Source organism: Temnothorax americanus, unplaced genomic scaffold (assembly GCF_048541705.1).
Source record: "Temnothorax americanus isolate GAGA-0224 unplaced genomic scaffold, ASM4854170v1 Scaffold17, whole genome shotgun sequence".
Taxonomy (NCBI): domain Eukaryota; kingdom Metazoa; phylum Arthropoda; class Insecta; order Hymenoptera; family Formicidae; genus Temnothorax; species Temnothorax americanus.
Genome location: NW_027509307.1, coordinates 1,034,990 through 1,062,755, shown reverse-complemented (window position 1 = coordinate 1,062,755; position 27,766 = coordinate 1,034,990). Strand labels below are relative to the sequence as shown.

The following is a 27,766-nucleotide window of genomic DNA, read 5'->3' as shown; positions in this document are numbered from 1 at the left end:
ATATATATTTATTGTAAAATAATACAAAATATTGCAGTCTTCTCAAGACATTTTTTTATTATCAATGTTGCGAAATATGTATAATATTTAATTTATACAATATCTTGCGCTTTTGCGCTCGATCGCTCTCGATAAAATAATTAACACCAATATCGCAGCACCGACATGTCGCAAGGAGCATACCAGGGAGTACTACAGCGAGAATGGATGTCGGAGTCGACGACCCGTGAAGCTTGCTAAATGTTGGGGAAGTTGCGGCAATTCCTGCTGTTTACCGCGGAAGACTAAACGGCGCAAGGTACACAAGATATACTGTATATCGATTAAGACTCGCGAATGATCTGGTTTTCTGCGGAACAATGCGGTTGATTCTATTGTACAATTTTCAATTGTCTGGGAATATTCCCCCGCGTAATGACAAATTTCGGAGTCGTATCTAATGTCGTATCAACATTTACATGTTATGGGAGTTTCTACTCCTATTTTCCCGGTTGACAGCGCACGGGGATGAATATCGAAGCCTGCATCGCTCTTGTTCTAGTTAATTGGCGTTAAATTCCGTGTCAGTCACGACGATCGCACGAAGCAAGATGAACTATTTCATCCTCCAAAATAATCGATCACTCATGAATCGCTCGAAGCAACACCACGTCAATTACCGCAATTATGTTCATTAAGCTCCCGACCGGCGACTCCCCCGGCGTCGTTATTTACCGATAACGATCGTATATATAAGGTCATTATAAACAATTGTGTATTAATTTCAGGTCCGATTAATTTGCGCGGACGGCATGCGGTACACCAAGGACGTTGACCTGGTGCGTAAGTGCACGTGTACTCGCAAATGTTACTAGCCAGTCGACGCATCGCGGCCCGAGTCTCGTTGGCGCGCGTCGAGACGTAAAATGAGACCGAGAAGAAACCCCCGGATCCGAAGCAGCACCCCCGCGCGTACTTCCACGTGCCCTCGGAGATGACGAAGGGAACGGCAACGGGGCGGCGAGGGCGAGGCGCTACGACGTGCCCTCGGCATCCCTATGCGAGACCACCTTTGCGAGACGCACGTGGACGAGAAAGTGCGTGAGGAAGTGCAGGCCAAAACTAGATGGACACACACATAGCTGGCTCAGTGTGATATGTATTATTAAAAAGCGAGAAAAGAGAGAAAGAGAGAGCGCGCGCGAGAGAGAAAGAGAGAGAGAGAGAGCGAGAAAGAAAGAAGCAAGAATATATTGTACGTAATATATAGCTACGGACTATCGATATCGAAGCAGTTAAACGTATACTAGGTATTATTCGTATATATAATGACCCGATATAGGTATATAACGACGAGAACGTCGGGCGGAAGAAAGGATGGGCGCGAGCGCGCGCGGACAATGTGTCCGCATATTTGCGATCGCGGACCGCGCACGCGGGCGCTTGCGTGTTCGTAACATTATGCACGAGTGCGTACGATTACGCCGTTGATTTAGCGCGGAATGGACCGAGGATTCGCGGCAGCGTGCAAACAGGCTTCCGTAATCTTCTTATAGGATATATACGCGTTGCTTTTTGTTTAATATACGTTTCCGCTGTATAATCTCCGTCGAGGCTTCGACGCCTGAGCATCTCGATGTAGTTCATTGCCTATCTTTTGAAAATTATTATTCGGAGACGTATCACCTGTTCCTTATTACAATAAAGGGATTTGTGGAAAATATTGCAATTAACGTTTTACTTGAAATTTTTCATAAATCGACACCCTATCGTGTTGGTTATAAATTTAACGTCTGTCGGATAGTTTTTATCCGTTCTAAATTAAATTTATTGCTAGAAAGTTGTTTGTACATATTTATACGAAGCTATTACGTTGACAATAGAGATTAATGACATTCGTAATTTCTCGAGGTTTGTAAGTGATTGACCGCGAAGCCTAAATTCACGTTAGGTCTATCTTTCCCTCAGCGAATTTTTACACTAAATGCGAATCTTCGGTCGCATAGCTATTTCTACCCACTGAGCAGTGGTCTTTGAATTTTTGCAAGAGGAGATCTACAAATACGTGAAAAATAGTGAGAGAGAAAGAGAGAGCGAGAGAGAGAGAGAGAAAGAGATAGATGTTTGTGAGTATAGCGCGAATGGCTGCAATACTTTTCCGCTGCAGATTGTTTGGTTTCGATACACTTTGCTTGGTTACAATACACACGCGCGAGCAACATCGTTGTAGCCAATAAACCTGAACGAAACGGAGGCAAACAGAAAAGAATGGCGGTGTGTTTCTTGCCTTTTTCATCAGTTTAGTTGCAGTGCTGCCAATTTAGCGCTCCAGCTATCACTTTAACTGCACAATCTTTAGCTAGTATGAATATTAGGCCACTTGTAAATCGTAATGAACACGATAATCAGAGGGGACAAGCAATTATGCCGTAAATGAGTCGACATATAGAGTCACAATTATGTGAATAGGTCACACAGATAAGTGTCTAACTAAATGTAAAAAAAAATATTTTAAGCATAGAAGAAACTTAATTGAAAGTAAGCCGTCAACGTCTTCTTACCTCACCTCGCCAACAGCAGCAGTGGGAATGTAGCTTTATTTTTGAAAAAGTCAAAAAACCACACCGCACGATTGAGATCGTCGGGATGGACTGCGTCGCGAGTTTCGGAGAAAGCGCGCTTCGAAAAATTTTCACTTTACGGCCTAATATTACGTTTCGAAGTGCAAGATGTAGCCTGCAAGCTGCACGGAACGACGGAAGACTCGCGTGCGAGCGTCCGGATCGATGCAGCGGACGATAATAGGAAAACGAATTATGAAGGAACGGAGCAAGGCGCGTATTAACGTTCGGCCAGCCGATCGTGAAACGGATGTAACTATATAGATCGATGAAGTCATCGGTAATCCAAAAACAAGGAGTTCGCCGATACAAAACCGCGTAATTATTTTTGTATAAGCGCATTATTTATATATCTAAGCTAATTTGCTATTAGTTTAATCGAGGAGCGTAATTCGTTCGTATTACTTAAGCCCCCCTATTAATGTATGGCGTACCACGTACCTACCCTACATCTATTTATGCGTATCTATTTTACCCCCCTGGATAACTGCATCGCATCTTCCACTGCCAGTATTTATATGTATTTATTCAGTTTCCTTGTTTCACTGACACTTATATGTTAAACTATTTCTTTAAACGTATACCCTTCACTTAGAAGACGAACGAATATCTCTCGACGTGCTTCGCTATCGTCCTTCACGACTTCAACGCAATCTTGCCGCCTAGCGTGCGCCTCGCGAGAAAGTACCAATCATAGAATCTACGTAGACATAGCTTCTGGCCACTAAACGTTCAACGGCCACACGATTGAAGTGTATCTCTTATCTTATAGAGTTTTGTCTCGAAATTCACTGCCGTCACATGACTGCCACGCGTTTGACGATTGTCACGCTACTAATCAATTTTTAGCCGAGAAAGTGTGATGGTGAAGGATATCTATTTTAGTATGGATATCTATTGATATCTGATGTCCACGGAAATACAGGATTTTCGACATATTTCTTTTACCTAGCCTCACAGTTGGTTTTACTTATGTTAGTTTGACACGGAAAGTATTTTTATTTCGGTTCACAGCAAAAGTATGGACAAATAGTGAAAAATATTTAAATCGTAAACATGCATATGCGCACGGTATCTATCTATTGATAGCCAGGGCCGAGGATCGTTATTTGTCTTCACGTTTTGTTCTTTACCGTAAACGGAAAAGTAGGTGTAACCATGATCGCGTATTATAAGTACGATATAATATAAAATATGATTTACTAGTATTAATAGTCACATAAGTTCCCTATGCCATTTTTTTATGTTTATAAACAACTTGATTGTCGATATTTTATCAATTCCATTCGAACGAATGTCTGCGGAACACTCCAAGCTAGCGCTTGTCGGAAAACAGATTTTGTATTACGACTCTGTACATTTGGTCCAACGAAATACAAATAAACATACGCAAGCCAGCATACGTTCATTCGTCGTATATATATCGATAATCCATTGCAGTACATGATTTAATCATTTAAATTGCGTTTGACGCACGCCCCGCATTTACCATTAAAGTGCAGATATTACAAAAACATGAATAATTACATGACTTATCATGAATTGAGAAAATTACACGAGTATATTTTATTCTGAATGCAGATTGTGTATAAATGCGTTTCTTTGTTTATATACACAAACAATGTTATTTATCAGCTGGGAAATAATATTCAAATGCGAAACCGTTATCATGATTTTATATTATTTATGACGAGTCCGTACGCGTAACATGTTAATGTCACATAAAATTATAATGCAGAGAAGTATATGACATCTATCACGCATTGTGCATCTAAATTGGACAATAATAAAAGGGAATGCGCCTGTAACATCGTAATATATTTTCGTGCCGTCCGGAATTCCTATAACTTGTATTTGTATATTTATTTGAATGTTTAACTTTTGTGATCAATGGGCCGGCGCATGCGACCGAAACGCATACCATATTTGGCTTTTATTCTCTCGCAGAACGTAACGCGAACACATTTATCTCGAGTTATCGAATTACACGCTTCGAGGAACACACATCCTTCGATTTTGTTAGACATTAGCAAAGAAATCTTTCATTTGAGTTTACATTAAATCTCTTAAAAAGCGTTTCTTCGGTTCAGTTGCAATTTCTTTCTGAATTTTATTTTCTTTTGTCATTCGCATTTCAGCATTCGCATTGTTCGTATAAAATAAAGACATTTGTTACGTAACGTTTACGACTACAAAGGAAACGCAAGCGTCATGGATTCTTTGTCTTTTGACATCTTGTGATAATCGGTGCAAGAATCGAGAAAACTATTTTGTCGTTCGTAGAGCCACTGCGAGAATTTAATCATGTCGCGTGCGTGATCAAACGGAAAGTAATGGTAGACAAGAATCAAGTAGAAGAAGAGAATGTTATTAAGCTCTGTTTCGAGACTGAATATATCTGCGAATATAGTGCTAATAATGCATATAATATTTATTGACGTAAAATTACATTATTTATTCCTGACAATTTGTAAAATTACTATGTATATCAGATTAGATAACGCGAATTAAATTTTCAGTACACTTTTATGTACTGTGCTAAACGTGCATCTGCTTTCACACATTTAATGCGATAAGCGCAGACAGAAAAATATTAATATATAATGATATCGAGACTGTGTTACATTTAGATAGCGATGGATAACGGTGTGATAATTTCGGATCGTATAAGTATAGCCCTATGTTTTCTTCATGATATATATTTATTTTAAAATAAATTTTAATTCAGAGATTTTATATATATTTATATATACATATATAAAAAATAGATTTATATATATCTCTCTATTTTTTGTTGAACCCGTTTAGTTCCAGTGTCTTTACTTAGGGAACTTATGTGAATAGAGAGAGAGATTGGCAACATTCCACCCACAGGAACTAGTTCATAAAAGGGAACAGTTATTCTACCTAAATATCAACAACGAAAAAGATTTAATTAATATTAGGTAAATAAAATGCACGATACAAATTTGCAGGACGATTATATATAAAAAGTATTTTTGAAAATGTAGTATAATGCCAAAATTATAGTTTATTTTACGCGTATTTTGATTATAATGTATTAACACAACATAAAAATATATTTTAAACATATTCTAATTTTATAAATATTAAAAATTATACTTTCTTTATATTTACGCGTATCTCTCAAATCTGATCTCATCGGCTCTGCAGATTTCGAAAGTCACCAGCAATATTTTTAAATAATATTGCAATTTTACTTTATCCCGAGATTACGCTATAATACAATAACGCAATAAGTCTGACAATTTTTTTTTTATAAATAACGTCATTTTAGGATGTCTCCAACAATACATCTAAAGGCGTAAACTGACGAGATAAATGAATTGTGTGAAAGAGATAGCGAGAAAGTGTTAACGTCAGTGCCATGAATACGATATTGTTCCCTTTATGTCAATATCATAAATGTAAGATTCAATAAATTTAGAAAATTTACATTTTCAGATAATTCTGGAAATCAAAACTTTTGAAATTTTCTTGCAAAAATCAATTTTTACTTTATACTTAAATTTAACTATAAAATTATTTTTGATCGCCCCCTCTTCCTTTAGTCATAAAAACACATTCTGGTATAAACACATTCACAATTTTGGCATAAGAGGGATGCTGTCTGAAAGATGTGTCGAATGAGAATGTCAAGGTATAATGAAGCGCGCAAGGCAATGAGTATAAATGTGTTTATTGCGCAAGCACGTTTTACCAAATAACAATGGAATACTGCATGCCTAGAAATACTCTAGCTCTATACTGTAGGTATATTAAATTAGATTAGCGTAAAAGCAAAATGTCTATGTTTATATAATGTAACAAATTCTCGAAATATATGAACGCTATTAAACAAAAAAAAACGTATGTGAAGTTCAATAAATATGTTATAATTAACAGCGCCACGTAGAAATTAAACATATAAAAATTAAACGTGAAATACGCGTCCGTTATAGTTACTTATAGTTAATTATATCCGTAATTAATTTTCCTTTTTTTATTCTATTATTTCTAATTAAAAATAAAACATTGTTAAAAATCTGTTGACGCTAATTATCAATTAATCTTGTTTGATCAAATAAGGTTGATCGTTTATTTTCCTCTTGCCTTTATTCCATATAATTTTAGCCAAAAACGACTTGGATTTTGATATAGTTTCGGAGTCGGCGCGCAACAAAAATACTTTAACAAAAATCCATAAAATCAATTAAAAAAAAATATTAAAAACGAGAAAAAAAGCTAAAACCATTTTGTAGTGTTTATCTATTATTTTTCTATATATTATTTATGATCGCCGAAATATATATGTACCATAAGTGGTACGCACTTTTTTGTCTTAGTAAATTACGAAAGCTCAAAAAAAACCATGTGATTAAAGATTTGCGTGCAACGTCTGCATACGGCTGGCGGAGAGAAAAAGCAAACCAATTAATGAAATTTGGCGATGTGCAAAAAACGCAGAAAAATGCTTACATTGCAACCTAAAAGTAAATTCTACTACATCCCTTTAATTTTAAAATGGAACAATACACGAGATGTGCAAAGCATAAGATATCCTAAAGGATATCCTTCAGAAGATCTCGTAAGATATCTTATGCAAACCCAACGGATATGGCAGAATATTTAGATATCCTGAGATCATAATAGAATATCTCACGATATCTTATTGGAATATCCAAAGATTCAAGTGGCCTGAAAACTACGGTGATGCGAGCACTGTCGTTTTGTATCGAAGGAGTCAGGTTGTCTTAAGCCATTTATTCTCTGCACGAGTCTCTTTGGGCCTAAAGTCAGAGTCAGTTACTGGTCTGGTGATGCGAATATATAGCCTCTCCCAGTCAAGTCATGCGCCCACCTCCCAGTGGTCTCGCTGAACCGCTGCAATGGGGCGAAACTTGAAAGGGTTGCGTGCTCGTTGCATAGAAATAAAGGGAAAGAGAAAGAGAAAGTGCGTACAGATTATTTGTCTTCCACCATGCTGCACAGATAAATTTCAACCTTTAGAAAAAACTTTTATGAAAGAACTAAAATCTCATTACGGTGCACAAGTCGGTTTGTTTTTAAGGTACAATACGAGACCTGTGAGCCCTTGTGATATTGCTAAGCTGTTTGGGAAAGCCTATCTGAAAGTCCAGAGTCCAGACTAGAGAAATTGCAGAGAAAGGCTTTGAGGAAACGGGAATATTTCCAGTGGATAGATCTGTGGTTTCGGCTGCAGAAGATGAAGAAAAAAAGAAGTATGGAGTTAATAACTACTTGCATATCATACAAGGAAAGAAGAAAAACGAGAACAAAAACGAGGATGAAAGTCGATCTGAAACAAGTGACGAAAGCGATGTGGATATTCTTACGTTTGATACTTCTGATACTTTTGATGTGGAAGTTATGCACGATAATTCAGCAAATCAGGATGCAGAATGCATATTCTGTCTTGGAAAATATTTGAGGAACAAAAATGAAGAGGGAGTGCGGTGCACGCAGTGTGAGCTCTGGGCCTACAGTGCGTCTGCTGGGGCAGACGAATCTGTCTACACCTGCGATGTTTGCAAGTTTTCAGTTTATTGAAATATTGTATAAATTTGTTCTGCATTGACAATAATTTCGAAGTACGAAAAATATTTTCAGTCAAAACTATAATAAAATTAAGAACAGATGTACAGGAGCCTTAATTACTTTTTTCACTCTATATATCTAAAAACGCTTTTATTTTTACTTTATTTATCTTTAAACTTTCGCTTCACACGGTAATAGAAAAGTTTTTGATCGGTTCGTACCACTCGTCAAACAATGGTCAAACAATAAAGGATTATACTGAAGCAAGAATTCTAGTAGGCTGCTTTAATCCATAATGAGCCACTTAATTATAGGCCTATAGTCTAGCTTATTAATATACCGGTGAGAAGACACATTCAGTTCCAATTCGTTATAAATTTATTATGAATTTTAAACTCCAAATAAAGTTTTTGTTATAATGATATTAATCTGCAACAATTTTATTACTATATTTAAATTAAAGTGTACTTAGTGTGAAGTACTTAGAGAAGTGTAAAGTATACTTCATTTAATGACATTATTAAGTAATAGCTATTAATATAATTGTAACACGGTTTTTAATATTATACGTAATTAAATCGTAATTAACTAGCCATATATACGATGCATAATTATATCGATGCAGATTGTATTGTTCTTTATAAATTTTATACTTATGCATATTAAATCTATGCGCTAGCGTTTAAAATTTTTATTTAATTGCATTTTTATACTATGGAGTTCTTTTATTGTTGAATATCAAATATCGGTTTCACATTTTCACAATGTTCAAACAATTTCCAATACAAAATGTATATTTATTAAAATTTTTATACTTTTATTAAAAAAACTATTTCAATTTGATTAAATATACATATAAATGCTGTACCCAAAAATTTAAAACATGATTAGCCTACATTGTATTTTTCGTTCTGGCTGTTTAACGTTTTGGCTATGAAGAAAAAATGGTGCAAATTGGAAATTTGCACTTGGCTTCCTCATAGAGGAAGTGATGCCTGCAACCTACCTTTAATGATACTCTACGATTTTTCGACGCGTTTTCGAACATTCTGAACACATTCAGAAAAACAAAAAAAAATTTTTTTTTTAACGAAAACAAAGCTTCTTCTATGAGGAAGCAAAAAAGTTTTAATTCGCCTGCCGTTCTGCCTAAATATAAAACCTAACAATTATTGTTAGCTTTAATACATTCTTTCAATCGAGAAATAAATTACTCAATTCTTCTGAACAATTCTATTTAAAATATAATTTAATAAACGAATTTTCAGGTCATCTTAATAATCATTACAATGCATAATTTTGAATCGTTCAAAACAATCGCAATTGCTTTATTAGTATTGCAATTGTTGCAACACACCACTAACTCCAACGGAAAGAATTAAGTCGCTACAACTGATTATGCTTTCAATAAAATTCATCCACCCGCTTTAGAAAGAAACAGCATCCTTGAATGCGCGAGTTATACGTCGAGGAAGTAACGAGCTGCATAGGAGTAGTTTGGAGAAAATACGATTGACGATTATTATTACGATTATATTATTTATGTAAGTCTCTCATGTAACTAGCCAGTCCATATCCCGACTCGGCCGTCATCGGCCGAGGCTTTATTGTACGAATTGCAGATGCAATCAACCGAATCAACGTGACTGTGTTAATCGAAGCGAATCGTAAGGAGACGCGCGTATGCCGCGCGTATTGCGTTTCCTCGGTCACGCGACACGTGCTTGCGGTAAATGAAAAATAACGTATACAGTACCAGTCGCACACAACCATTACCTGACAAACGTGTCGTAATTGGCCATCGCGAAAGACGCAACGGAATTCGTAATCGCGGCTACCAATCCTCATGCCGAGATTTCGCAAAGAATAGATAGAAGAAGATTGATAAGATTTTACTTCGTACCTATATAATTATAACTTTCCAATTCTTTAATTTAGGAATAGGCAGAGAAATTGTTTGCCATTTCCTTTTATTGTTCTTTATTTATTTACTTTACAATTTTATACTTATTATCGTCCACGATGCTTCCGCATTAGGTGTATTAAAAGAAAAGAAAAAAAACGAAAGCGAATTATTCGTTGGCGGCTGCTATTGTGAACAGACAATAAGCAATGTGAAAAAAATAATAATAAAGTGCAAAACCTTCCCCCGTATTCGATACGAACTACGAAGGCTCGATGGCAAACTTTACTGGCAATGTAATCGTGGTAACAGTATAGTCAATTAAATTTTATCTCAGACTCACCAACACTGATGCGCAACAGCGAAGTCGAAACTGCATATTCATCTGTAACATACGAATTTGTACAAATTAAAATAGTGCTCAAAAACTGTTACAAATACTAATGTAATGTCGCAAATATATATATATTTTATTAAATATTTTAAATATAAATATTTAAATATCATCAAATATTTAATTTGTCTCGCAAAAGTTAATGCAAAATATCATACAGAATGGGCAGTATAATCGTTGCGGAGGATTATTGTTCCGCAATTAACAATAATAAATTATTTACCTATGGTTGTTCCGCCGGCGCCTGATGCCCCCCGGGCCGCCTCCTCCTCTCAGCCGTTGTCTTCGCCGTTGTCTTCGCTGCCACTCACGTACCAATTGCTGGAATATAAGAATCATTTGATACTTTATGTGTACGACACTCACGATCACGACGGTCTTTCTATACACGCGCAGCTTTATTGTATCGAGACGGAAGAATAACGCGAGTGATATGCGATTTCGTGAAACTACAATTCGTCCGACGCGACGCCGCTTCCTTCATGTGCTCGCACAGATTCGCTTGCAAAGACACGTCCGACGACGATTACTTACTCGCGCTCGATTCTATTCCGCGACACGACCAATAACGCGAGAGGGAAAGAGAATAGATAAAAACTGTTACAAAAAAAATACAGAATACGCAGCTGAAGAAAACGAACTTGATGCGATAAGGCGGAATAGAAGTTAACGAAAAACGAAAAACGGAATCCGCCTGGCCCATATAGATAACGAATAAATGCCAAAAGTTAGGAAAATCTTACTTTTAAACCCGGGTTTGCCTGCGTTCGATTGCATTCAAATGCGTGCGTGTGTCGTTTATGTCAACGTTTATGTCAACTACTGCATGGCATACGAAAGTGCATACGGCTAATTTTTATGTCAAAATGACAAACGCGAGAGAGAAAGACACTCACCTCTTCGTGACTTTGTTCACGTTCGATATTAGCCAGACTGGACCGCGAGCCACGTCTGGTGGAGCTCTTTTCGTCGCCCAGCAGCTGTGCTACTTGTGCCTTTTGTTATCCAGCTCTACCAGCTCTATACCAACAACTGCAAAAAAAAATAATAACAAATATTATAAATCCATATTATTAAACTAATTCATTCAATCAAATTTTAATTTCTATATTACTTTTTATTGTATATGTGTATGTATATATACATATATATACATAAATTGGTTTCAGCAACACGTTTGCATGATTTTGCACACTGTTTAAATTACCTATCAAGTATTAAAACTTAAAACCATATAATCAAACTTTGCAAATTTAAAATTAAAATTAATAATTCCTTTTGTAATTCTCGAGCTAGAGAATTACAAAAAAAATGTAAGACATTATAAAATTAATTAAGATTGTAAAATTCTACAATATGACATCATAGCAATGTCAGCGGAGCGCGATTTATGCCAGCACCATTCAGGATTGCGTTCGGATTCCCCACCCAAGTGCTAAAAATCCGATAGTATATGCACTGTTAAAAAAATCTGTATTAAAAATAATATAAAAGTGTAGGAAATTTTTATGCAGGCACCGCATATAAAATTTCAAATACGAAGTTGAAAGTCTCGCGGGTTCCTTTTGACAATCACGCACTTTTAACAACTTATTGGGCGGCAATGCCGCGCATGAATCGGGGTGGAGAAACTACGCACTGCCGTTTTGCCGAAATCAATTGATTTGGAGACGCGCGAAACGAGTCTGCCACACGAGGTCGTTCTCTTCCGCCGGGAGAATTCTCGAGAGACGGAAACGGGGGGAAAAAGCGCAGTTATCGCGAACGAAGACACTTGTTGCGCGTTCGGAGTTGCGCCGTGCTCCGATTCTCGACAACGCCCGGCATGGCTCGCACCTGTGCGTGGGGCGGCATCGACGCGTGATCAACCACGCGGGGCGGCGTGATCGACAACCCCGGATCGAATACGTGCCACGAGACTGACCGCAGGCACGTAGGGGTCAGCCTCGCGGCCCGATGCTTGCATCGAGCGTGCTATGTTCGATCCTTAACAACCATTAACATTGAATATATTATAGTTGAATAAAATATTAAAAATTTAACTGACAAACTTAAATTTCCAAATTATTTATAATTATAATTATATACATTTAATTTAAGTTTTTACACACTTATATATTAAAAATTTAATAGTTTTATACTTTAAATAATTAAACATTAACATTTTACGTAAAAATGTTTAGAGAAATCTGTAGGGATATCTAGGTATCTTTTAAAATATATTTTTGATCATTTTCAGCTGCAAGTTAAAAAAAAAAAAATAACGAAAATGTCTTAAACAAGGATTCAGTAAACGAGGAAGAAGAAAAAGTTAACGTACCAATATCGATTTTGAAATCAATATTATCTGAAATAAGGTAAATATTATTTATTTATTTCATTATGTTAAAATCTCAGTAAAAACAGCCTAGATATCAATATGACTTCAAAATTTGGAAATCTAAAAAGTAGTGTAGCACAGATGTCATATAATAATAATCATTTAAATATGCCTCATTTAATATTTAAACTACAATTTTTAATACGTATATATTTAAAAAAATTGATTCAAATGTTTATAATATCAAAATGGTCTCACAAATGAATCATTATAATCGAAAAAAGAAAAATTTTCAATTGGATAGTATATAATTATTAAACCAGATTATAAGCCGCCGTGTAATCGTATAGAAAAAAGGCAGCTAAATACTAGACTGAGGGAACATCAATATAATGTTACTTTAGACCCGTCTAAACATTCAGTAGTCTCGGAGCATATTACTTCACTTTAATCATTCGTTTAATTGAATTTACGAATTATCGTAAATTACTACAAATCCCCGTTTACGCGGAAAAATTATCGTAAGATGCGACAGGAGTAACGCTCGCGTATAAATATAATATTTGTCCCGTCACTCGAAAAAAAACGACCGCGACGATGATCGTCTTCCACGAAAACGGCACCGGCCGCGGCGGGAAACATGGCGGACGTATCGCGCTCGCGACGAAAATCGCGCGAGCTTCTCGACGGGACGACATCGACGTGGCGATCGCATTCGCGAGCGCGACTACTCGCGTCAAACGAATATCAAGCGTTGCGTACTTACAGGAGAGGCGAGAGGCGAGGCACGACGCGCACTCGGATGCCTTCGATGTCAAATTGTCTCGAACGCCGCGGCCTCGATCGCGGGTCGATACTCCAGGCTCCGCAAGCGTCGCGTACACCATGCTGGACGACGATTAACCCGCATTTTTCGCGATAAGCGGCCATATATCCGCTATTCTGATTGCGATACTCGCGAACACCGTGTCCACCATATTACACACATCGCATCGCGGTCGAAAGGATCCACGTCGCGCCGCGACGTCGCGGGTCGCGGCCGTTTCGCGCGGTGTCCTGCTGGGAACTGACTGAACTGTCCCCCACCCCCACCTGCCGAAATTATACGCGCGCGATAACGAAAACACGCGATTGGCCCAAATAATGAGGTGATTTTCGAGCGTTTGAATTCCGAGAAAAGCTCCCTGGCGCGACGGCGACGAATGTTAAATAGAAAAGAAATACAGCGATTTTTCCGCGCATCTATATGTATATACGATTTCTTAGAGATTTTACAGAGATTTCATAGAGAATAATGAGAGCATATCTAAATGTTTGACGCTTGTTATAGAAAACTTTATAATAAATTCACAAAAACTAAATTTGACTAAAACTTTTGTATTCAAGAGGAAAACACATATTTATCGCATAATTATATAGTTAGCAAGCGGATTTCGCTGTATTATCGCTCGATTTCCCATTTTAGCTTACGAATGGACGAATCCATTATTGAGTTCTGTGTCTTACAAATTTCTCTAACAATAAGACATATTAATAGCGAATGCGGGCGCTTGCACTGGTGCACTGAGTGCGCGCTAAGAGGCTTGATGTTTATAATCTATTTTTACATTTATAAGTCGCTTAAATACACATTTAAAAACTTTTTAGCCAATAAAACAATCTGTAATATCTATATGGATGCTGTAAAAGTCATTTTATAGACTAAGAAGTATTTAAGATGTCCGTAAATATAACAATTGATTAAGAACAATAAAGCCTTAGTGTGCACTAGTGCAAGCGCCCGAATTCGCTAATATTAAGGTACGAATACAATCTTTGATGTACTTGTTTCGTTCAATTGTATGTTTACATATTCTTTCAAAATTGATGCAAAGAGTTAATAACATTTATTGCTGATCGTCCATCAAAATCGATTCTCCTGAAAATCATTACGAAAGTGAGAGAATCAGAAATAGTACGTTAATCTTCTAATTGAAACCAAAAACCAAGTACACAGAGAATTTTCGGATATTTCTGAAAATTACGAGCTCTTGAAACTTTCGCGCAGTCCAGTAAGGCTTGAGAGAATATATATTATGTGATAGCAGACAGATTCTTCTCTCTGGTGATAGAATCGCGAAAGAGAGAGAGATTAAAGTGGTTTTTCTCTCTCCTTCTGGAAGAAGAAAAAGGGAGCGCAAGAAAGACCGAAAACCTATATAGTCAAGCTGACAATGAGTGGTAGATTCGTATATACATTCGACGTGCACGAACGGTGCAGTTAAGCTCGATGTTGGATATACACGGGTCCTTGTGCGAAAAGCGCTGTTCTATATTGTTGCAAAGTCGCTTGCCGGAAGTGCTGTCTAGATCCTTCACTAACGTTTTACGTATAGTCGTGCACAGGCGTTTCCGACTGCGCTGTAAGGGCCGGTCTACAATGAATGTTGTAAGTCGTGAGTTGTAAGAATTGACCAATCACAGTCGAATTTAAGGAGAATAATCGTCTGCGATTGATCAATTTCTTGCGACTCGCGACTTGCGATTGCTTGCGACTCGCATTGGGCGCGTTCAGCAGACCAAGCCGCTGAGTGAACTCAACAGTTGTGTCTGCTGAACGCGGCCATTATAGACCCCGCATAATACGTAACTATAAGAAAACTGATTGGTCTATTTTCTTATGCACATGTGTATGGACCAATCAATTTTCTTATGCTTAAGCATTACCTATGCGTTGTGCACAAGTAAATTAATTAGTTGTCCTTAGGTACGGCGTATATACCGGAGTTACCCTATAGGTACCATAAGTGTTCGATGAAAATAAAAAGTCGCTCGGCGCACGTTTCGTTAAGATCTCGCGCGCTTTCTCGTCTTGGCAATCGAAAGTGTAAAATTGCCAGTATTTTAATAATAACTAATTCCAATAGGGCAGATTTCAAACTAACGAATGCTTGTTGAATCATCTTTCTATCGTTTGCGGTTGCCGAAATATAAGCGTTTAATGAAAATAAAAACTCGCTTGGCGCCCGCGAATCCTTAAGATTTTGCGAGTTTTCTCGTCTTAATAAACGGAAATAAATAATTGCCGATAATAAAAGTGAGCAATTCTTGTAGAGTAGAGCACGATCTGAAAAGTGCTTATTGAATCATCTTTTTGTCCTTTACGATTGCCGAAATATGTATAAACGTTTAATAAAAATGACGAATGCGGCGAGGCGCGCGATTCTTTTGGCCAGCTCGGGCTTTATCGCTTTAATAAACGAAAGTACATAATTGCGAGTAATACAATTGAGTAATACCAACAGGAAAAAGTACGAAGAACAAAGTCTTTTTTTAATCATCTTTCCATCGTTTGCGGTTGCCGAAATATAAGCGTTTAATGAAAATAAAAACTCGCTTGGCGCCCGCGAATCCTTAAGATTTTGCGAGTTTTCTCGTCTTAATAAACGGAAATAAATAATTGCCGATAATAAAAGTGAGCAATTCTTGTAGAGTAGAGCACGATCTGAAAAGTGCTTATTGAATCATCTTTCTGTCTTTTACGATTGCCGAGATATAAACGTTTAATGAGAATGATGAATGGCGAGGCGCGCGATTCTTTTGGACAGCTCCGCGCTTTATTGCTTTAATAAACGAAAGTACATAACTGCGAGTAGTATATAATTGAGTAGTTTCAATAGGGCAAAGTACGAAGTACAAAGTCCTTTTTAAATCATTTTCCTATCATTTACGGTTACTGAGATATAAGCGTTTTATGAAAGTCAGAAATCATTCGGCGCTCAATTTTTAATGGCACGTGCGCGCTTTATCATGTTAAATAAACGGAAGGACGTACGTGTAAGTAATAAAATCGAGATATTCCAATAGCGCGGGGTATAAACTAAACAGTCTTTTTTGAATCATCTTTATATCTTTGGTGGTTGCTCAGATATTTGTGATAAACGATAGGGAGGACTTTTTTTTCTCGCGTCAAGCCAGCGACACATGGCCTTGACCTACTTGAGCGGCGGGCGGCGGGCGGCGGGCGGTTGTCACGCGCAACTGTACATTATTGATCCACTTTCTAAATTGGCCTTGACCTAGATCACCGAGTCCGGGAATGCCGGCGCGCGGCGCGCGGCGTGCACGGCAACGTCTATCGTAAATATTTTGATGTTTTCGCTGATTTTTAAAGATTTATTTTAAGTAGCGTCGTTTACGCTGATGTCACAGCTTCCTCCCTAATGTCAGATGTATTATTAATGATATTGCAACCACATTAGCGCTAATTACAATAGTTTATGTCGTTTTTGAATGATGTTTATATCTGTGGCGAGGTGGTTGCTGATATATATATATATATATATAAGAATTTATTAATCGTTGCATGCGGCTATGCATTATGCGACAGCATTCTGTAACTCTTTATCGCCTAATCTTGTTCGAGAGAATATACTTGGCATTAAAGGATATAAGGATACATAACAATGATATAAGATGAATGTATTTCTCGAGATTTGTTTAGTGTCGTTTGTCTCATTTTCGACGCTCTGACTTTCTCGCCGAGTTAACTACAACGGCACAGTCGTAGCTCTTTTTTCTCGCTGGCTTGCATTACGTATGCAACAACATTCTAAAACTTTTTATCATTTAATCATGTCTGATACAGTACGTTTCGCATTAAAGAACACATGGAAATGATAAGATGAGCGTAATTTCTTGAGATTATTATTGTGACGAATCTGTGTCTCGCAATCAGCTAAACAGCTAATTATTTTTATGATCATCGAAACAGGTTACGTATTGACATCTCTCGCGAACATTTTTAAACCATTTAAAAAAGTTAAGTTATAAAACGTCCGAACTTTGCATCATCGGCCGCAATCGTTAATTTAGCTCATTATAACTACATTGGTCTCTTAGTTGCATTTTCATTAATTCTAGCGTTTGGTTATTTAATTTCCTGTGCATTCACAATCCGCTCACGCACAATCAAATATTTGAATAAATTTTTTTAGCATTAAATGAAAGACATTTTTGAAAACGTCTTTATTCTGAGTGAAAATAATCAAGGAAGAATTTTTCACAATATTTATTTGTATGTTGTCGTTTGTTCCTAATAATTGATTATATTACATAAATTGTTGTAACGTAAAATAAAATTACAGATTTCTGTAATATTATTTTCAACATTACCAAAGTATGGTATATACTGATCTTAACTCGACATTAGGTTACTCGCGTGGGATATAAAATACGGTGGACATGCAAAGTCCCGAAAAATAATGTGCCAAACTTTGAAAACTCGTATATATTTAAGAAACGTGACAATGCATCGAAAGGGCATAATCTCGAAATCTTAGAAACGTGACAATGTGCCGAAATGTCATAATCTCGAAATCTTAGAAATGAGACAATGTCCCGAAATGTTTTGGCGACTGCCGTTAAATTAACAGTAACGATAAAAGCATATAGTTTCACGGTCGACACTATATAAATTGACAATATTAAGTGATACATTGGCGATTTTGACGACAGTAAATAAATAATATAAATCCCTATCTCTTGACTTATATCTTGACGAGAACATAATTATTCCATATAATTTTAGCCAAAAATGACTCGGATTTTGATATAGTTCCGGAGTCGGCGCGCAACAAAAATACTTAACAAAAATCCATAAAATCTGCAGCTTAAAAAAACATTATAAACGAGAAAAAAGGCTAAAACCATTTTGTAGTGTTTTTCTATCATTTTTCTATATATCATTTATGATTGCCGAAATGTGTGAAATTGTGCAAGTGTGCAGTTTTATCTTATCCCGAAAATGCATACGAGTGTAATTCGTAAAAAGCTGTTATATGATAGCCTATAACAACATAAGTTTTTCTCTGCTTTGCTTTACATCCACGACTATAACAGACGTCTCGTTTTTTGTCATCAGCCATATTTAGAATAAAATATAATCGGGTAAGATATAATCGGATCATCCGTCTATAAATTAACAAACGGATTTCTCGAATCAAATGTTTTTTAATTTTTGGATCGGATAACTTTGGTCGGATATCACTTCGGTCTGATTGGGTTTTTTTCCGATATAAAAGATCGGAAACATCCGTCTGTTAATTTTTAGATGGATTATCCCAATCTTTCAATCGGAAGATGCCTGGATTTTTCTCTCTCTTCAGCTTTCACGAAACATTCCGTAAGAGCAAAGCTTTTGTCACGTTTTTCTGTGAGGTCCTTTGCTAGAATAGAAAAAAAAATAATTAAGAAATAATAAAAAAATTAAGAACATATGTTACACTCTTTTTTCATATCTAATGTTTAAATAGCCATGTAAATGAATTGATTGCATGATAATTTAATAATTTATTTAATATAAGTTAACACTATAAAAAAAGTTTTATTGCACAAAGTTAATAATCTTATATTTAAAAGGTGATTATATAACTTACTTTCATTTATGCAGTTATCTAGAGTTTCAACTTTTTTTGAACCTGATGGAGCATTTGTTCTTTTGGTAAACTCGCTATGCATTTTCTCTACGTCATATTCCGATCCTTCCATCTGATATTCACAAGAAAAACATTTAAAATATTAATAGCATTATAATATAACATTATTGTATAATAACATTGCACACAAAGATTACATTCTTATGTTCTAAATAGTGTTTTATTAGTTTGTAACTCAAGCATCCTTTTATAAGGATAATAAAAAATATCACTTACTACTCCTTCTTTTTGTAACAAACAATGTATAACACAACCATTCTTTTTTATTCTGTCTTGATTTTCTTGTTTGTGTTTGTCCTTTATTATATCTCGTATCGTAAACATGTCATCTAGAAAATGTATTTAAAAATATGAATATTGTATATATGTAAATAATTACAAAAATTTTACTTGTTCTACGTAATTTATATTCTAACAAAAGTTTATAAGTTGATAAATTTTTATATAAATTCTTAAATATATTTGAGATAAAACAGACTTCTTTAGAATATCCAAAATATTATAATATATATATTTTTACATTATTTTAATTATTTCAGAAATAATAAGTTTGCAATTGTGTTTCAAAATTCTAATAATTTATTGAAAATAATTAAAATGGTTGTATATTTATACAAATTCAGATTTAAAAATGCTTAAGCTCTTTATTTAATTTTTATTTTAGGTATCTTTTTAATAAAATTCTTTTTTATATGAAAATAACATATAATATACTTTTCTTATTAAAAAGTAACTGACTCAAAATTAAACATATAATATCTCTTGTTTTATTGTAATTAAGAAAAGAGGTATGCAAATTAAATAAAAATCTGTTTATGAATAATGTATAGCAACTTACCATCAGATACATTATTTTCAGTTAAGCAAGTAATGTAATGTTCTTCGCGGCTTCCCAACTTCGAGCCAATAGTAAAAGACTAAAATATATACAATTTTAATTTGCTAAATATTTGCTTAAATGTTTATTATGTTAATTAAATTTTTTTTTCATACGTAATACATAAATACATATAGATATTATAACATATTAGTTATATGTATGTGCAACAATATTAAAATTAATTTGTGAAGGAATTTTTATTGAATCTCTAAGAAATTTTTTATTTTTTTATTAATATTTAATTTTTATTACAGAAAGATACTTACAACTAGTACAAAAGTGCAAATATAGAATATAAGCTTCTCCATCTTATTGATAAAATTATTCCACTAATATGTTAAACGCATTTGTACAATAACGCACTAACAGCATCGTATTTATACTATGTATAGTCTAAATGTGTAAAATACATAGATTAGTGTTGCGAGATCATAGATTACATAAACATGAAGTATTTGTACAAAAAATAATGATAAGTCACTCATACAAACTTGCATTGTTGCTAATGTAAATTGCTAAGATGTGACTTATGTAAGCAATTTTCTTATATATATATAATTATATTCATATTTTGATTACTTCTTAACTTTTTTTTATGTTTACTAGACTTAATGTTTACTATTACATTATTAATCTCTTGATACTTGATACACATAATAAAACTGTTAAAATATGCAATGACAGCTAGATGCTCACGAAGTCAGCGCAATGAGAGAACCAATCAACATCGTGGAAAAATGTCAACAATAAAATCTCGTATATGGCTCTCTGTTATGAGTGGAATATTACGTCATTCATATGAATCTTGATTTAAATGACTTAGAAGTTTATTTAACGTTCTTGCATTTTAAAATGTAAGATAAGTTTTAAGAGCAAACACTTTCCTCGGTTTATAGACTAGAAAAAGTATGATAGTATTTAAATGCAAAAATTTATTTTATTAAGGCTAATGCTATGAGATTACAAATATACAAATAATTCAATGTACTTTTGCTACATTTAATATTGATATATAAAGTAAACAAATATGAAATTAGGAATATTTTTATTCTTTTTATTTCTATTTACAGACTTTACACAGTGTACTTAACTTATTTATTATATTACAGACAAGAGAGAGAGAGAGAGAGACTAAGATAAAAGAAGGTTTATTTTTTGTATTATAATTGTATTATGTTTTTACAGAATAACTATTGAATATTATACATATTATGTATAAATATTTAATTGTATTTAATTATTTTTATTTTCTTCATTGTTTCTATCTTCTTCATATTCATTAGTACTGCGGAAGGGAACAATCCATACGTACCTTTTACGCCACACTTCCAGCTATAATAACTTTCCAGCAACTTTTGTACAAAACATGTTTTCTTAGTAAAATATATCTACACAAATGCAATGAATATATTATAATTAATAGTCTTACATTAAATCCAATAAAATTATTAGAAAAAATAAATAGTCTATTGATATAATATATCTGATATATATAGGTAATATATTTTATTTTTTTTAACATTTTATATATCTATATAAAATTATATATACATGTATGTATATATATTTTATTTTTACATGCATATATCATAATATAATAATATTTTATAATTATGTGATTTTATTATCTTCAATCAAGTAAACAAGTTGCTTAGTTCATGTAAATACGATGTGATAAATTGACTATGATAAGCAATCCAAGAATTGCAATTCTCGGATGTTAAGTTGTTTTATATCTTTGACCTATGCACTTTATATTTGCAATTAGTATAAATACGACATCTTCCAATAACCGCGAAGATTCCACAAAGCAACATATTTACTCGCACAGAACGATATCAACAAAATGAAAATCTTCGAGCTCTGTATCTGCGCTTTAGCATGTATTGTAAGTTATTTTATTTATTATTTTCTCTATTAAAATTTAATCAAAATATATAAGCAATAAGTGGCAGAAGTCCTATAATAATTAATTCCTATAGTAATTTAATAAAAAAGTTTTTATACTACATATTTAGTTTTAAACAGCAGTTAACGATCATCCACGTAAAAACGTTTTCACGTAAAAAATTAGTTAAAAAAGTATAATTATAATAATATTAAAAAAAAACTAAAATATGTTTTAGTCTCTTACTTCATCTATGACTGTAATAAGTCAATTAGACAGTAAAGACGGTAATGACGGATTTTCGAATTCCTGTCTTACTGAAGCTGGTATGAACTATGGTAAGCAATAAGTACCCTAAATATATTTTATTCATTTACGTCCGATCAATTTTAAATCAATATTTTTTTAATAGATACTTAAATAAATGTTATCTTCTGAGCTTTGACACTTTCTGCATGTATATTAGAAATTAAGCTTACAAAACAATAAAATAAGTAAAACTTAATTACATTTTATTTACTAGCAAATTTGTTAGAAAATTAATTAATTAAAAAAATGTTTTCCTTTAAGCACCTAAAATATGTACTATAAGTAAATGAGTATTCTTTTCTAATGCTGTTATTTATTTTGTAGATGATGGTTATGACGTAAGAGATATTTTAAATAATAATATTGAAAAGCCTGAATTTCAAGAAAGAACACAAAAGCATGGTTGTGTCATTGAGTGTCTCCTAAGAAAACTGAATTGGGTAAGATTTTAAAAGATAAATCTAGTTTTATATATAATTACGTTTGCAATATTTGATGTAAAGTGCATGGATATTAATCAAATCTTAGATTACTTTAGCTTAATAACTTCTTTATATTCCAAAATTTATTAATAATGTTAAAATTATTTTATTAATTAAAAACTAACATCTTTACATAGCATTATATGCTTTTTATACAAGCGAGAAATAGTTATCTATCTATATATAATCTTTATAAAATTTTTTTGAAAAATAAATAATGTTTATTATTCTTTATATCAATATTAGATGGAAGGGTCAGAACTTAAAGAAGATAAATTTTACGCGGATATGAATAAAGTATTTGCTGATCATCCCTTGCAAACCCAAGCAAAAGAATTTATACGTGATTGTGTTACAAAAGGTAAACTACTATATTTATTATAAATATCAAAGTATAAAATTTAATTAAAAGATAACAAACACAAATAATAAATAATTTTTGTTTTACACATTATGATTAAAAAAAATTATTTTTATTTTTAAAATGAAAGCAATTTTGATTTAATAATATATTTTGTTTATAATATCATTAAATTTGGAGGGATAAAAGCATAGTGGTGTAAGTCAAATTTTTTAAAATACTGACTTGTGTACATAAATGCAATTTATATATTGTATAGATTGCATCTATATACACAAGTCAATATCTTAAAGAATTTTACTTACACTACACTATGGTTTTTTTACCGTTCTATATGTATACATATGTGTATATAAATTATATATAATTTTATGTAGACAAATATATCTATATATAAAATATTAAAGAAAAAAAATCAGATAAATATTATATATCACATAGAATATATATACAATATATATATTCATATATATTTATATATATGAATATATATGAATATATATGAATATGAATATATATAATATATATATATATATATATATATATATATATATATATGCATTGGATCTTTTCTGATAACTTCATTGGATTTTATATAAAACTGTTAATATATTGCATTTTATATATTTTAGTAAAACATGCTCCGCAAGAAGGATGCGAGAGAGGTGTTGTAGCAATGAAGTGTGGCTTGAAAATTGCAAACAGACTCCAATTACTGAATGTAGAAGATGTAACCATTAATGTAACAAATTAAATATTTACACATATATGTATAATAATTAACAATTATTCTTTAAGAACAGAATACAATTTTAATAAGAAAATACATCTTCTTTTATTTTAGTCTCCACTGTAATTTAATAGATAAATTAAAGACACTGTAAATAGAAATAGAGAAAATAAAAATATTCTTAATTTTACATTTATTTACTTTATATAACAATACTGACAATGAGTAAAAATAAAGGTACATTGTACTATTTGTATATTTATAATCTTGTAGCATATAACCTTAATAAAATAAATTTTTGCATTTAAATATTTACTACCATGTTACTATTTTCTAGTATAAAATAGTAACAAATATAGTATACAATAAGTATTTGCCAAGAAAAATATTTACTCTTAAAAAATTATAATATTTTACAATTTAATAATGCAAAAACGCTTTACATAAATAAGCTTCAATTCATTTAAATCATGATTTTGTTTTTAGAACAATAAATAAATATTTTAAATAAATAGTTATAACAAACACATATTATAAATACTTGTAATCTACAAAATTTAACAATAATCTTATTATTTATTTTATATTATTACTATTTATTTTATTTTATTTTGCTATTTATCTTATTTCAATATCCTTGCCAATCCACCACATTGAAAAATAGTATTTAAGTATTATAATTTTGGTAAATAATCTCTATACATTAGGCTAGCGTCCCATAAAGCGGATTACGCGGAACGGAACGAGCGTATCACGGAATCATTCTGATAGAATCCTGATGTCAAAGATTCCATCGAAACGGTCCCGTGATTGGTGATACACTGAACACTCGTTCCGTTTCCGCGTTATCCGCCTTATTATGGAACGCCATGCATCCATAAGGTTATATAATGTTTGTATGATCTATGATCTTGGTTCTTTGACCCACGTATTTTATATTTTGGCATGAGAGTATATATACGGTGCAGCTGCGGTTGCTATGAATAATTGTGTTTAGTACAGTAAAGATATAATCCGTACAAAATGAAAAGTCTTGTGCTTTGCGCCTGTGTTTTAATACTTGCTGTAAATACTATTTTATTAAAAACTACTTAAATAATTTTAATGAGTTATATATATACAAAAGATTATTTAAAATAATACACATTAAAAAAGATATAAAATAAATAAAATAAAAATATTTTTTATAAGTTTCAGTCATCAAGCTCATCAGAACTAAAAAACCGGCTTAAAAGTGCAGTTGGATCAAACGTGAACAATGATCTTGAAGCTTGCTTGACTGAAAATGACATGACTAAAAGTAAGTCATAATTATACACATCGTTGATGCCAACACTTTCTACTTTTATTTTTTCTTTTAATCAGTTTTAAATTAATTCTGTTTTAACTGATTTGATTGGGCATTCGTCTTACTTACAATGTTTTAATATTTTAATTGAATTAACATTTTTGTAAAAATGATTTTCGGCTGTAAAAGCGTTTTCCTGTACGTTGATCTATTTAGTTTTATTTTATAGATGATGCCTACGACGAAGAAGAGATAATGAATAACTTACATGCAAAACCTGAAAATGCAGAGAGAACAAAAAAAAATGGCTGCTGGGTTGCGTGTATCTTTAAGAAACAGAATTTAGTAAGTGTTTACAAATATGTTACATATTTTATACATAATGTCCAATAATGCAATAATAACCTGTCACAATAAATAATAAAACTTTTAATTATTAAAGATTTAGTAATTTAATAATACAATAATTATTAATGAAAAACGTTATATGTACTTAACGACCAATTAATACACAAAGTGATATTATTATATGTTCTTAATAAAAATATATTATGCTGTTTAATTCATAATTAATAAATTTTAAATTGTATAACTTTTTAAATGCACGAAATAATTATAAGTTATATTCTATTATTTTCTACTATTTATAATTTTTCTTTAATATTATTAGATGGAAGGAGCAAACATTAATGAAGTTCAAGTTCATGCAAAATTAAATGAAATAATGAATGACGGTCCTGAACTAGCCATAGCACACAAAGTTGCGCGCAAATGCATAAAAAAAGGTAAATTATATCTTATTATATTATAATTATTACAAATATATAAATACTACAACACTACAGTTACTAAGAAATAAAGTATTACAAAAACATGTATTATGCACTTTTTCCATGTGCAGTATGCAAGTTTTGGAACAATACATTTGCTATTAGAATATAATAGTCTTATAGAATATATATATATATATATATATATATGTAGGTCTGGAAGTATGTTTCGGGACTTTTATTTTTGATATCGGTATATTCCGGGACATTTGGCAGTTTCCAGGACTGTCCTGGAAAAAATTGATGTCCTACAACATTTTTCGGGACAGTTTTTTGAATCTGATTACATATATATGCGTTATATTCCAGGACTGTACATTTCAAAAAACGTAAACAGTCCCGGAACATACCTCTGGACCTACATATATATATATATATATATATGTTACATATAAATATTATTTAATTATATTTTTAAAATTTTTATAAATATAGCGAAAAGTATTACTCAAGAATGTGAGAAAGGTTGGTCTCTGAACGTGTGCATCGCAGAAGCTATACATAAAATAGGGCAACATGATGAACATGAATTAGACTCAAATACAGAAGACGAAGCAGTAATAGACGAAACAGTAACAGAACAAGCTGAATAAATACAAATAAATGCAAAAATTGAATATCATCCGTATAATTATTAATGCACATTTATAATGTACACACAATATAATTTACCTTAAATAAATAGATATATATACGCTTCTGTATATATTTTTTCCATTTTTATTTATCTGATTTAATAAATGTGCTGCAAATAAATGTGAATTGTGTTTTGATTTGTTTTGATTTGTTGAACTCATTCCTAACTTATATAAATAACCACATTTATAAACCTATTATAAACCCTACAATATTTTAAACCTCTTATTATAATACATTTTTTAATAAAGAATTTGTATATTTTGTAATATTGTTATCATTAAAAACTTTTTTTTACACATATTAATAATATCTCTCCCTTACTAATCTCCTTTCCATTGAAACTTACGGGAACAGTTTCGTTTACCATATTAGGAACAAATATTCCATCGGTTTCAAAAATGCTTGAAGGTCTAGATAACTGTATAAATGAAAGTAAGTTATACATGTAATCAAGTAAGTTTTAAGTATAAGATTACTAGCTGGTTACCCGGGAGTCGTTTGTCTTAAAACAATTTCATTTATGTTTCAATATTCTTATTGTGAACAAACATAAGGAGTGTTCATGGATTAAACATGTCGTAACCAATCTTTTTCTACTCGGTTAATTATTTCCAGAAAAATTGGAAAAATTTCTGATACCGGTTTCTAAAAGATCGATAACAAAAAATTATACACTTTATGGCACTCTCCGAGAAATTCTACTCTTGTTTTATATACAATTATTTAAGATTCGGTCAATTATTTCCCGAAAAATTGGAAAAATTTCGGATAGCGGTTTTAAAAAAGATTGGTAATGAAAAACTATACAGTTTGTAGCACTCCCTGGAAAATTCTACCCCTGTTTTATATACAATTCTTTAAGATTCGATCAATTATTTCCCTAATTTGAAAAATTTCTGATACCGGTTTCCCAAAAGATCGGTAACGAAAAACTATACAGTTTATAGCACTCCCCGAAAAATTCTACCTGTTTTATATACAATTCTTTAAAATTCGGTAAATTATTTCCCAAAAAATTGGAAAAATTTTGGATACCTGTTCCCAAAAAGATCGGTGACGAAAAACTATGTACACTCTATATTTTTGTTTAAATGTTTATTAATGGTT

The 27,766-nt window shown here is 32.7% G+C and overlaps 4 protein-coding genes and 1 long non-coding RNA gene across 10 annotated transcripts in view; 3 read left to right on the top strand and 2 right to left on the bottom strand.

Moving 5' to 3' along the window:
• Positions 1 to 5,528, top strand: part of Sli (slit guidance ligand) — a 322,647-nt gene extending 317,119 nt beyond the window's left edge. For both annotated transcript variants that reach the window (XM_077403435.1, XM_077403434.1), the window contains exons 29-30: positions 159 to 298; positions 768 to 5,528. In XM_077403435.1, the coding sequence (XP_077259561.1) occupies positions 159 to 298; positions 768 to 854 (227 nt within the window). In that variant the 3' untranslated portion in view covers positions 855 to 5,528. The remainder of the gene's footprint in view (positions 1 to 158; positions 299 to 767) is intronic.
• The window catches only part of LOC143895942 (uncharacterized), a 321,026-nt gene extending 307,197 nt beyond the window's left edge, over positions 1 to 13,829 (bottom strand). For 3 of the 5 annotated variants that reach the window (XR_013256505.1, XR_013256506.1, XR_013256502.1), the window contains exons 1-4: positions 13,543 to 13,829; positions 11,353 to 11,488; positions 10,680 to 10,777; positions 10,406 to 10,447 (exon numbers count right to left, since the gene is read on the bottom strand). This is a non-coding gene — a long non-coding RNA (uncharacterized LOC143895942). Of the gene's footprint in view, positions 1 to 10,405; positions 10,448 to 10,679; positions 10,778 to 11,352; positions 11,489 to 11,570; positions 12,090 to 12,776; positions 12,804 to 13,175; positions 13,496 to 13,542 lie in introns of those variants that run through there. The other 2 variants (XR_013256503.1, XR_013256504.1) reach the window with 2 other exon arrangements.
• A 3,982-nt stretch (positions 13,830 to 17,811) lies between these two features.
• Positions 17,812 to 20,535, bottom strand: LOC143895832 (pheromone-binding protein Gp-9-like). The gene is made up of 5 exons (XM_077403206.1): positions 20,399 to 20,535; positions 20,091 to 20,169; positions 19,469 to 19,581; positions 19,193 to 19,304; positions 17,812 to 18,982 (listed from the first exon to the last, which is right to left on the bottom strand). The coding sequence occupies exons 1-5, from the start codon at positions 20,438 to 20,440 to the stop codon at positions 18,873 to 18,875; spliced, it is 456 nt and encodes a 151-aa protein (XP_077259332.1). The 5' UTR covers positions 20,441 to 20,535; the 3' UTR covers positions 17,812 to 18,872.
• Positions 20,536 to 21,860: 1,325 nt separating this feature from the next.
• LOC143895830 (pheromone-binding protein Gp-9-like) lies at positions 21,861 to 24,013 on the top strand. The gene is made up of 5 exons (XM_077403205.1): positions 21,861 to 22,020; positions 22,259 to 22,358; positions 22,654 to 22,769; positions 23,058 to 23,172; positions 23,805 to 24,013. Exons 1-5 carry the CDS (start codon positions 21,979 to 21,981, stop codon positions 23,924 to 23,926), a joined length of 495 nt encoding a protein of 164 aa, XP_077259331.1. The 5' UTR covers positions 21,861 to 21,978; the 3' UTR covers positions 23,927 to 24,013.
• An 801-nt stretch (positions 24,014 to 24,814) lies between these two features.
• LOC143895828 (pheromone-binding protein Gp-9-like) lies at positions 24,815 to 26,793 on the top strand. Its single transcript, XM_077403203.1, has 5 exons — positions 24,815 to 24,967; positions 25,094 to 25,202; positions 25,420 to 25,535; positions 25,861 to 25,975; positions 26,456 to 26,793. The coding sequence occupies exons 1-5, from the start codon at positions 24,926 to 24,928 to the stop codon at positions 26,611 to 26,613; spliced, it is 540 nt and encodes a 179-aa protein (XP_077259329.1). The 5' UTR covers positions 24,815 to 24,925; the 3' UTR covers positions 26,614 to 26,793.
• Positions 26,794 to 27,766: the final 973 nt, after the last annotated feature.

Bases quoted from the DNA above. Each gene is read 5' to 3' on its own strand.
- LOC143895832 (XM_077403206.1), bottom strand. From the start codon at position 20,440: ATGGAGAAGCTTATATTCTATATTTGCACTTTTGTACTAGTT. The intron at 20,170-20,398 runs GTAAGTATCTTT...TATATATTTTAG, and splicing joins TTTGCACTTTTGTACTAGTT to TCTTTTACTATTGGCTCGAA. The intron at 19,305-19,468 runs GTAAGTGATATT...TGTGAATATCAG, and splicing joins TGTTACAAAAAGAAGGAGTA to ATGGAAGGATCGGAATATGA.
- LOC143895830 (XM_077403205.1), top strand. From the start codon at position 21,979: ATGAAAATCTTCGAGCTCTGTATCTGCGCTTTAGCATGTATT. The intron at 22,021-22,258 runs GTAAGTTATTTT...AATATGTTTTAG, and splicing joins TCTGCGCTTTAGCATGTATT to TCTCTTACTTCATCTATGAC. The intron at 22,359-22,653 runs GTAAGCAATAAG...TTTATTTTGTAG, and splicing joins TGAAGCTGGTATGAACTATG to ATGATGGTTATGACGTAAGA.
- LOC143895828 (XM_077403203.1), top strand. From the start codon at position 24,926: ATGAAAAGTCTTGTGCTTTGCGCCTGTGTTTTAATACTTGCT. The intron at 25,536-25,860 runs GTAAGTGTTTAC...TAATATTATTAG, and splicing joins TCTTTAAGAAACAGAATTTA to ATGGAAGGAGCAAACATTAA. The intron at 25,976-26,455 runs GTAAATTATATC...TTATAAATATAG, and splicing joins GCGCAAATGCATAAAAAAAG to CGAAAAGTATTACTCAAGAA.